The sequence below is a fragment of the Plasmodium fragile genome, assembly GCF_000956335.1.
Source record: "Plasmodium fragile strain nilgiri unplaced genomic scaffold supercont1.2, whole genome shotgun sequence".
Classification (NCBI taxonomy): Eukaryota; Apicomplexa; class Aconoidasida; order Haemosporida; family Plasmodiidae; genus Plasmodium; species Plasmodium fragile.
Genome location: NW_012192582.1, coordinates 428,884 through 440,514, shown reverse-complemented (window position 1 = coordinate 440,514; position 11,631 = coordinate 428,884). Strand labels below are relative to the sequence as shown.

The 11,631-nt window shown below is 36.5% G+C and overlaps 1 protein-coding gene across 1 annotated transcript; it reads right to left on the bottom strand.

The window, feature by feature from the left end:
• Positions 1-44: 44 nt before the first annotated feature.
• Positions 45-10,563, bottom strand: AK88_00269 (uncharacterized protein; the record flags this gene model as incomplete). Its single annotated transcript, XM_012477920.1, has 2 exons — positions 45-212; positions 370-10,563. 2 exons carry the CDS (start codon positions 10,561-10,563, stop codon positions 45-47), a joined length of 10,362 nt encoding a protein of 3,453 aa, XP_012333343.1.
• Positions 10,564-11,631: the final 1,068 nt, after the last annotated feature.

Sequence of the window (11,631 nt, the reverse complement as noted above, 5' to 3'; positions counted from 1 at the left end):
TACAAAATTTTGATACATATGTTACATGATAACAAAAAGATGGGCTATTCCGAATCCGATTTTATGCTATGCTTCTTCGCCACAAGTCGATTTACCTGTTCAAGCAGTACATTATATTTTGTCGCTTCCGGGTTGCGTTTTAAGAAGTCCATTTTGGCTTTATGCTGATCTTCGTCGTTTATTTCGAGGACGTACTTTGCGCAGCTTTCTCCCTGTAAAAGTGGTGACAAAGGGGTGAATTGGAATGGCGGTCATAAGTGGTGACCAGGTGCCCTATTTCTCAGCAGCAATAAGTGGTGCCGCCTGGATAGGCACACATAAAAGCACACTCATATAGTCGGGGCAAAGGCAATAACACGCAATTCTTACCAGTGACTTAAACACTTGAATCGTGTTAGATAGGGCCAGGTGGAGGTTATCCAAGACGAGCAAAAAGTTGGGCTTGTTTTCCTTGTAAATATCAGGGCAACTTTTAAAAATGTTCCTCAGGCCCTTAAAATAGTAGCGGTGAATTTCCACCGAAATTACTGTCATGGGGGGTAGCTTCAAATAAGGAACCAGGCCATAGACAAAGGAAATACACTCTTCATCTTGCTTTGTCATATTATAAAATATCTGGTAGGAAATATTTTGCAAACTGTTAATCTCGTCCTTCAGTATATGTTCATACACCTCCTTAAAACACTCCGTCATATTTTCCCTCTTCAGGATTTCATAAAAATTATTTATTTCACTTATGTGTAAAACAAAATAGTAGGTGCTACAATCGATCTTCGCTTTTTCCGCTACAAGGATGGATTCCAAGTACTGCTTCTTATTTGGCAGGTGGTAAAATATTAGCAACACATAAATTTTGCATGCGTAATAAGATATGTTCCAATTGCTATGCACAAAATTTGACTTTACCGAGTTAATAATTTTGTTCAAAATATTTTTTATGTTAACATCTGGACTGCTCAAAATGTTCGACAAAATCATAAAAATCGTTATAGACTGCTGCGGATTTGTCTGTATATTAATATTGTTCAGCAAATCATTAATGAGCAAATCAACCCTGGAGAGTTTCTTCTCTGAAATCATATTCAAAATATGAATAATTTGATTTTTCAATTTTTCGTTGTTCAGCGATTTTATTATGCACGTTTGCAGTTGGGGAATCAAAGGTCGAATAAAATTGCTGCCTTTCCTAATTAGTACTTCGAACGTTGAGAAGATGTAAATTTTCGCCTGTTCAATATATTTATTAGTTAACACTCTTATTAAAATTCCAGATACCTTCAAAATTTGAGGACAGGACACCTCCCTAGTGGTATATAAAAATATCATTCTTATGATGTCGATTGCCTTAATTTTAACATTCGGATTTGTCGTCAGCAGAATTACATGTGTGCACATGCCTACCAGGGAGGCGAACAATTTCTTGCTCATATTTAACCCTACAATTTCGTATTTCCCATCTGGTACTGGAACAAGGTTGCTATCACTGCTGTACTTATTTATAATATCCTGAAAGTTCTCGACATAGGCGCAGCTATTATCCAGCATTTTTATCACCTCAATTAGGTACACATATATGATGGACGCGATTTCTAACACCTTCTTGTTGATATCTATTAGTGCATACTTTGACATCATACTTATGTATGTAATTACTCTATACGACTGAAGTATGTGCACGCGTTTGTGTCCTCGCAGCTTTCCCTTATTACGGCTACTACTCGGCTCTGCTACATTCAAGTTGTGTACTGCTGGTGTGTCGTTATTCAATGCAGCGATGTCCTTTTCATTTATAATATCCAGCATGTACTTAAAAATGGACAGAATAATTTCCCTCACTTTTCCACTTCTCTTGGTCGTTTCGAATTTTTTCAGTTCGGCTAATTTTCCTCCGCTGCATATTTTGGCATAATTATGCGTGCAGTCCAAATCTGCGCTGTCTCCCTGCACGTTATTCCGATCTGTGTGCTTTTCCCCGTCTTCCCATTTTTCCAAACATGCGTAAGACAAATCCACAGAGCTGTTGTGTTTTCGAAGTTCCGCAAACAGGATCTCCGTCAGCGTGTCCACATTTCTGTCGCTTATATTTTTTAGGAAGCTCTTAAGGGAGATTATAATGTCTTGTATATTCATATCCGTTTGGAAGGCTCCATTATCCTCTTCCGTTTCGGCCTCGTCAAAGTCCTCTTCTTCCTCCTCATCGTCATCATCCTCTCCCACTTCATCCTCTGTTTCATCCACTTCGACCTGTGCTCCGTCCGACTTGCCCACTTTTAATTCCTCCGCAGAAGCAACTACCTTCTTTTTTCCTTCCCCCTGGTTGTCCTCGTCCATGTTGTACGACGCAACCGCGGCGTAATTTTTCATGTCAAAGCCGTGACTCCTAAACTCCCTCAGCCCGCGCAGTATCAAATTGATGAAAATGTGCACAAGTTTCCTAAACAGCAACGTGTAACTACTCAACTTGGCATACGAAACGTAGGACAACAGCTTCATCTTTGCTGCGGTGTACGGAGGTACCAAGGCTTTGTCCACAATAAGATCAATAACCAATTCTGTGTGCACATTTAGGAATATTTTAATACTCTTAAAACTGATATACTGCTTGGAAGTAAACCTTTTCACACTATCCTTATTTTCACTTGAATCCATAACATCATTGACGAAGTCGTTAATGATGCCCTTCAAAACCTCTTGATCAATATTTTTTAGCAACATGGAGAGTAATTTTATTATATCTCCTGTGTTTTTGTGATTCGCCAATTCTTTAATCATATAAATAATATTATGCACATGTGTAACAACCAAGTTGTGATACTTATTTTTGGAAAAAATTTCGCTAAAACCGAGAGAGATTCCTTTTCTTATAGAGGTACACTTTGTTGTCTTAAACTCGTTAACCATATTTTCTAATATGTTTTCCAAATTATTCGAGTCTGTCTTGAATACTAAATCGCTCAATGCTGACGCGCTGATCACTTGCTTTGAAGTACTCTTAGAGGACAAGTTCTGCGTTATCTTTTTTAGCAATATGGGCCACATTTCCTGTAATATTCTCTTATTTACGTAGTTTTTGTATATACTATAAGCGGTTTGCCTCACATTTACATTCTTATCATTTCTCATAACGCATATCAGGGATAACATGAAGTAAAACCTCTCGTGCAATAAGTTCAAAGTTTCTATATCCTTTTCTTCCTTATTGATTTCTATATTTTTTTCAATCAATACATTGAGCAAAAGTACTGTGTCCTTTCTAATTCTCCAGTAGCTATTATATATCTTATTTTCGATGAACTTTAAAATGAGCGACGTATTGTTTCTGGAGAATATGCTTATCAGTACCTTGCATGCCCTCAGGGCTATGTCCCTTATTTTCTCACTTGTGTCGTTAAGGCAGAGTAGCAACTTTTGCAATATTTTTTTTAAAAAATTCTCTGTATATCTCGGGGCACACTCCGGGATGTATATGAAGAAGCCAATTAGTCCCTCCTTCGAATTATCATTTTTTATAATTTTCTTATCATACACCAGGTTCCAATTGGCCAAATCGTCATCTATCTGGATGCGGTACTCATTCTCTTCGTTCTTCTCTATTAAGTACAGTCCATTCAAATAGGTCGACTTTTTTTCAGCATTTTTGCTCAATATGTCATCATCACTATCGCTTTCTTCTTCGGTCAGCGAGTCGTCCCCGTCGTCATTTTCATCCTCTTCCTCCTGGTCCTCATCGTCGTCCTCCTCATCTTCCCCGTCGTAGTACCTTCTTCCCTTCAATGGTGAACCCTCTTCGTCCGCTTCAAAATCGTCATCTTTGCTTTCGTCCGAGCGGGTGTATATTTCGTCCCCGCTGCTGTCGTCGTCGCCGTCACCCTCCTCTTCATCATCGTCATTCTCTTCCTCCTCGTCGTCATATTCCCCCTCTTCATCGTCGTCTACATCATCCTCTTCCTCATCATAATCATCGTCCAAGTCATCCTCCCCTTCTCCGGTCGAATACGAGCCCTCTTCCATGTCGCTATCAACGAACTGCACCCCATCCTCGTCGTCCTCTTCATCTGAAAATTCAAGTGCGACTTTTCCTTTTGCAACCGATTTGGAGCCTTTTCCAGAGCCTCTCTTTCCTCCTTTCTTCCCTGCTGTCTTTCCACTTTTAATCATTTTACCTTCGGTTTGCTTTCCTTTCTTCCCATGCCTATTCTTCAGCTCGGTGTATTTCTTCACATCGATGAGGCGCACAACAGTAGATATAAAATTCTCAGCAATGGTTTCTGAGCACTTGGCCAAGATGGACGACAGGCATAAAGAGACACCGCTCTTCTCTACCGACGATTCAGTGTTTATGAGGATATTAAAAATGTACTGAATGTAGTAAAGCTTTTTGTTCACATCTAAAAAGTAGCAAATGTTTCCAACCGATTTAGCCGTCAAAAATCTTATCTCTGGAATTGCATCATTCAAAAGAACGATTAAATTTTTAAATATACTATCATAGTAAATAATGAATACAGACTGATCATTCACCAGATAAATTAGGAAATATAAAATTTGCAAAGCTTTCTTCTTCAGATCCAATCTAATGTTATTTATTCCCTTTTTAATAACTGGGAAAAGTAGACACAGTGAAATATTATCAATTTTGTACTGAAACGAAATGGCAGAAAAAATGTCCAAAAAATCACACAAATGATTATCATTTGGAGAATATATACATAACAAAAGCTGCCTACTTATATTCTTCATTTCCACATTTTGTATCATTTTTTCCAATTTGTTAAAGATCCTTATGCATATTTCTCTCACTTTAGAATTTGTTTCGGACACCAAATCGCACAGTAAGTTCACCAAATTAGCCAAGGTCGGATTGTCCACATAGCAGATAATGTCAAATTTGGAAATGATTAAATGCAGGGTATCCAAATAGGACACTATGTCTTTATTTCTAATGCTAGAATTTTTTAAGCTAAAAATTATAAAAGGTAATATTTTTTTCAATCCGTACTGACCTAAATCATTTAAAATTTCTTCAATGACACTTATTCCAAGAACCTTTATATTGTTTACACTATCCTTGTAACATTCTAGCAACAATTTGAAGTTTTTTAAAATGTACGGCTCGAATTTTATTTTCAACACTTTGAATAAATATCCATACGTAAGGTAAAAACTCTGCCTCTTAATTACGTCTTCCGAATATATGTTGCAGTTTATTTTACCCAAAATGTTGAACCTCTTCAGTATATGCATGCCGTGTGCTTTTATAACACTTCCTAGAAGTAGGCAGCACCCTTTTCTCACTTTCAAATCTTTGTGGGTTTGAATAATAGTAAATATTTTTTCTACCAACATACCTACATCGTAATTTTCCACGTAAATAAGTCCACCTGTGTGGGCACTACTACTAAGAGAGTTATTACTACTACTATTTTTGTTATCCCCCTTCGTCTTCTTCTTTCCTTTTTTTCCTCCCCCTGGTTGTGTCTCACTCTCGCTTTCCTTCCCTTCACATGATGTTGTTATATTTGCACCCTTTTTGTCACCATCTGCTGCTACCGCGGCTGCTCCACCTTTTGCCCCCTTAGTAGAGCTGTGAACCTTCCCATCGATGTAAAAAGTAACTGTTTTTTTCTTATTCGCATTATTCATCCTGCCATTTACTGACCTTGTCATGTTTGGGTTCATCCGATCGAAATCATCAAGCTCCTCATCTTCGTACTCTTCATCAAAGTCTTCCTTATCACATTTTAAATTTTCTATAAATTTAGGGATTATGCGGCTTATCTCAATCTGGGTAAAATTGTCCGTGTCGTTGTGCAGAATCTGTCCTATCAACTTGTTTAGCAGCTCAAGGGATTCCTTTTTCAAGTTAGCTCCTAAGCACCCATACAACATCACAACGACCAAGTCGACCACACTCTTGTTATTACTCTTTTTGTTGTCGCGATATTTATTCAGCACTTTGTAAATCCTTTGGAAGGCTTCTTCTAACTCTTTATTTTCATTTTTCGAGTTGTCCTTCATGCTGAACTCTGTGGATAATGCAGAATCGTCTGAGGAGTAATACTTGAAATCGTCATCATCGTCCTGCGCATAGTTTTCATCTTCCGATTCGCTCAAATGATTCTTTCCATTTGGGGACTTCTTCTTCCCCTTGGCGTTTTTGCTCGTTGCACCCTTTGTACCTTTTTGACTGCCCTTCTTCTTGGTCGCCTTCCTCTTACTTCTAATCAAATATTCATTATACGAGTTAATCACGCACGAACCGCACGTAAGGACAAACTCTTTAATTTTCGAAATGTCCCTTTTCTCTTCTAAACATAACCCTAACAGAAAATTTAAAATAAATTCTACATCATCAATAACGATAACAAAATTGTCCTTGGCCAGCTCTTCCATCGTTTTCAATATTCCAATTTTTCCATACTCCTTAAACGTTATATACTTGGATGTTAGCTGTAAGAGTAGTTCCTTCGCTTGCTTCCTATTCGTTGACCCTACAATAGTTTTACAGATCATAGTTTGAAAATCGCTGCACTCTTTCTGTAGCAAATCTATTAGCTTGTACTGATCTGAGACGGGAGAAATCCCCAACATCCGAATCATTTCTTCGCAGCACCTGTGCGTCTCCTCATTGTAATCATTCTGGAAAATACTCATATATAGGTGTATAAATTCGTTGTTAAAAATGGTGTCTAATGAGTTTTTGTCTCCTTTAGCATCTTCATCTTTCACAAATTTGTACAACGATTTTATGATAACGTTCCTACGTTTTTCATTCTCCGTTATGCAAAGTTGGAGGAGCACCTTTACATTTTTTTCACTTAGCAAATACGAATTGAAGTTATCAAGGAAGGACTCCAATTCTACGTCCAAATCGGGATATTTTTCAAACGAAATTTGTAAACACTTGAGTGCATCTTCATCGTTAATTTTGGTTTTTGAGTACATGAGAACTTCCAAAGTCTTCAAAATATTCAGAGTTACGTCTTTATCATTTATTATGTTAATACTGTGTAATACTATGGGGAATAACAATAAAGTCAGTACGTAGGATATCTTTTCATTCATATTGAAGGAGCTGAAAATGATCAGTGCTGACTCGTCTGCCTTGTTGTATTTACTTATTTTGTACAAACATCTTGTAATCTTATTTTTGCAAGTTAACAATTTTGTGCTTATCATGTTCTGAATTATTTTATTCAAATAGGCCTGTGAATATCTACTAGTTAAATCGTTTTTTAAAAAAGCCATAATTTTTTTAATAAACAGATTTATATACTTGGTGTCGTAAATATCATCAATGTAACTCATTTTTTTAATACACTGTAGGATATATTTATTTCGTTCTACTATTTCGTGTACTCTTAACCTTATCTCATTTTGCTTCTTTATTTCTTCCATTTCTAGGTCTTCCTTCGTTAGCCCTTTGCTTTTATTTCCTTTTTTATCTTTCACAGGGCTTGTAGTACTGCTGGCAGTAGCTTTCTTGCTCTTATTCAGCTCTTCCTCCATGATCATTTCCGCAGTCTCCTCATCATACATGGAGAATAGATGTTTATTTCTCTTCACATTTTTGCTTTCAACAACGATGGTTGGCTGGTACACATTCTTGTCCACGTAGAGAGAGTTAAACGGACATTTGCAAATTTCGATTTCATCTTCTTTCACATTTTGTACACTAACATCATCTAGCATGTCAATCAGTTTGCTCGTGAAAGCGGTTAGCTTCCTCTTAACTTCAGGATCGTGTAAGCTTACAATTTTGCGTCCATTATCCTCATTCGCCTCCTCTGAATAGTTCTTTTCATAGTTAGACTCATAACCAAATGAAAATTTTACCTTTTTGTTTTTACTTTTCTTCTCGTTATCGAGTGTATCCCCAACCATTCCGCTATCTGCCCGATTTGTCAAAATTGACACATTTGATTCCCCCACCTGGACTCCATTAGCAATTTTCTTGTTCTCCCAAGACGGTAAAATTTCCCAAATGTAAAACACCTCGATCAAATGTAAGCAGACAGTCTTGTGCAACTCATTGTTGTAATAATCGGAACCCTTTACGATAAAAGCTATAACCACATCTAAATTCACACAGCTCAATATTTTGCCACATATATACCTCTTCATTCTTCTCCTACTTACGGAGCTCCTCAAATTTTTGTAAAATATGCACGGGTGGCATAAGCATAGCAACAAGAGAAAGTAGCAATTTTTCCTTTCGGTTGGGTCCAGTTCAATTTTGGCCACATAAGACAAAAGTACGAACAAAAACCGTCTCAAAACATACCCATTATCGTATCTAAAGCGGGGGCCACTGTTCCAGTATATGTAGAGGTACACATAGAACGAGTGCAGCAGAATTTGAAACACCTCCTTCTGCATGAGCAAAATGTCTAGCAGCATGTCAAAGTCGTCCACATAATTTTGGTACTCACAATTCTGTTCGTTAATAATTCCTCCCTTTTTTAAGCTCAATAAATAAGTGTGGAATTTTTTCTCATTTTTTTTTCTGTACTCATTTTTGTCGAATTTTTTTTCTTCCAAGTAGTGCAAAATGCACATCTCGGTGAGAAGTGTCAACATATGTAAATTGTTGCGCTTATTTTGGGGGCTATCTTTTTTCAGTCCTTCCTTTTTACTCTCTTGTGGTACATTTGCAGCAACCTTTTTTTTCTTTTCGTCCTCGGTTTTTTTCTCCCCCAGTAGCACTGGCAGTACGTGCGACTTGGCCAACTGATCAAAATAAATAAAAGTGGGGAAATCCTTCATCATCTCGTGAACATACTCTGATAGGGTCTTCTTGTCTTCGTTCAGAAGGAAGTGGAGAAGCATCACAAGTGAATAAACATAAAAGAAGAATTTGTTAGGGGGAATTTTTTTCAACTCAATTATATCATATAGGTAGAAAAGCTCATTTTGGTTGTACAAACTTTTCGCCAAAATTTCGTTAATGTGATTGTTAATGGTAACACCACAGGAGCCGTGTTTATTCTTTATGTAAAGAAGTAAGAACAAGTTGATCCCGTAAATGTATTTTAAAATCTGCTTTGTTAAGCAAAAGTTTAAGTGGGCCTTAAGTGTGGAAATCAGTTTTTCATTAACTTCGACACAATCCACCAAATCGATATAAAACAACAAACAGTACTGCAAAAACTTGTCATTATTTTTTCCGTATTTTTCTAAAATTTCTAAAACTAGTGGTGAAAATGTTTTGTACACATCTTTGTCATTTTTTATAATACTCACGAAACTTCGTAAAAATATTAGACATTCCAATTTGACATCTTCATTTAAATCCTTTTTCAGATAGTTCGTGATCATATTTTTGTTGGCCAAAATAATGTCCTTTATTTCTTTGCTTCTATTAGTAGAAAGTAAATACGTGGCGGTTTTTAAAAAAATGATCTTCTCATCAAATTTTACAATATTTAATTTTTGGTTTCTTTCAATTAGCATTTTTAAAACGGAGTCATTCTCATTGTTTATGTGAAATTTATAAAACAGGATGAAATATAGTATGTCACAATTCTTTACATTTTTGTTTTTCTTTATATTTATTATTATTTCTAATAATGTGTAAAAGTGGTCCTTGGTGTATATTCCACAGTAGTAATAAAAAGGAGATGCATTGATTAGGGCCACTTCATCATACCTATGAATATGATTCAGGATGCTCTGAAATATTTTATCATCCTTTCCATTTTGAAAAATGTACTTAAATGATCTATTAATTTTTAGCAAAATTTCCTTGTTTGAATTTAAAAGATTAATAAATTTGTTGCTAAATCTGTCTACATATTTTTTTCTATCCAAAATATTCTTTTCGCTGTTTTTACATAAAAATAGACCAAAGGATTCTACAATTAGATAGAAAAAATATTTCTCGTTCGCGTACATATTTAGTATGTAATCTATCTCTTCCTCTGCCTTCATTGGGTTCGCGTCCCTCGCTTCTTTACCCCCACCCTTTTCATTCTTATTTATGTTACATATGTTGGAAAATATCACCATCAACTTTTTGATAGCCCCCTTTTTTAGCATGCGAAATTTGTGACTCGTTTCGCTCAACTTATCATTACTGTAGAAGAGGCTATCTAAGAATGATAAGCAATTCACAAATAAGTCATGGAAGCATTTTACGTTCCTCAATTCTGATGATATATCTTTGTATGCTGAACAAAAGGATAAAAACTTCTTACAAACAAGCGCTCTATCGAAATAGCTACACTTCACATATTCTAACTTTTTCAATATATATTTAAAAACCTTCTTTTTCATATCCTCTGCATTTATTTCATTCAGTGTTCTGGATAACTGGTGCAGACAAATGCATAAATTGTTCCTTACATAATTGACATCCTTCGTGAAGAACAACAAATTAAGCAACCCAAAGACCTCTTCGTTTCCTCCGTTCAAAATGTCCTCGATGTTATTCTTAACTAGCTCTATATGCTCCCTCTTTACCTCCTCCTTTAGGAAGAACACAAATTCGTGTACCTCCCCCAAATTGTTCACCTGCACGTTCGCACGTTCCTTCCCCTGCTCGTTGTCGTTTTCGCTGTCCATCTTCGTGCACAATATTCAGAACACACAGTACAAGATCATCTGCTTTCGCAAGGAACCCCGGCACGGTCAGCAATTGGCACAGGGCTGCTCGCCTCTGCGAAGTGGGGCAGAAAACAGCTCCACTGAATATATGTCGAAAAATGCGCTTGAAATAAATAATCCTTCAAGACAGAACGAACAACGGGAGCGTAGGCCGCTCAATAATGGGTGTTCGTGTAGGGGACGCAGAATGGTAGCTGCATGAATTACGGATGTATCGAAAACAAAAATGTGCACGGTGATTGCGAAAAAAGTGTGGGCATAAAACGACGACAAAAAATGAAGGCAAAGTATGAGGCAAAAAATGAAGGCAAAGTATGAGGCAAAAAATGAAGGCCAAAATGGTAGCCAAATGGTAGGCAAAATGGGAGGCCAAAATGGTAGCCAAATGGTAGGCAAAATGGGAGGCCAAAATGGTAGCCAAATGGTAGGCAAAATGGGAGGCCAAAATGAAGGTCAAAAATGAAGGCCAAGAATTGACGCACGAAGCGAAAAAGTCACAACGTACTTTTCCTTTTCATTTATTCCTTCTATGCTAATTCATATTTTTCCTTGTAAAACATAATGCGATGATGCAATTCTTATGAGCTTCAATACATGGCAAAATTTTCATCTGAACAGTAGAACAAGTTATACCATGTTTTTTTCATATTGTTTTATTTTTTGGTATTACCTTTTTTTTTTTTTTTCGCACGTATGCTGTATTAGCTGTTATGTTCTTTTAAAAAAAATACAATGCAGCAAAATATGAGGTACTTTGAAGCCACCGAAAAAGAAAATAATGTGCCTATAAATTATGGGCCTATATGCATATTATGCCGTTTCCCATTTCCTATGTGGAAACATTCACAACAATGTTTTTTTTTTTTTTTAAGTGGGAGCACGAATCTAGGGGAAAATGCAAAAGAAAAAAAAAGTACGGTTACGTTATAATCATGACGATTATACACAAAGGGCTGGAGAAAAAATAAAAAAGAAACAAAAAATTATTTGCGGGGGTAAATTAACAATTATATCTTTTTTTTATTG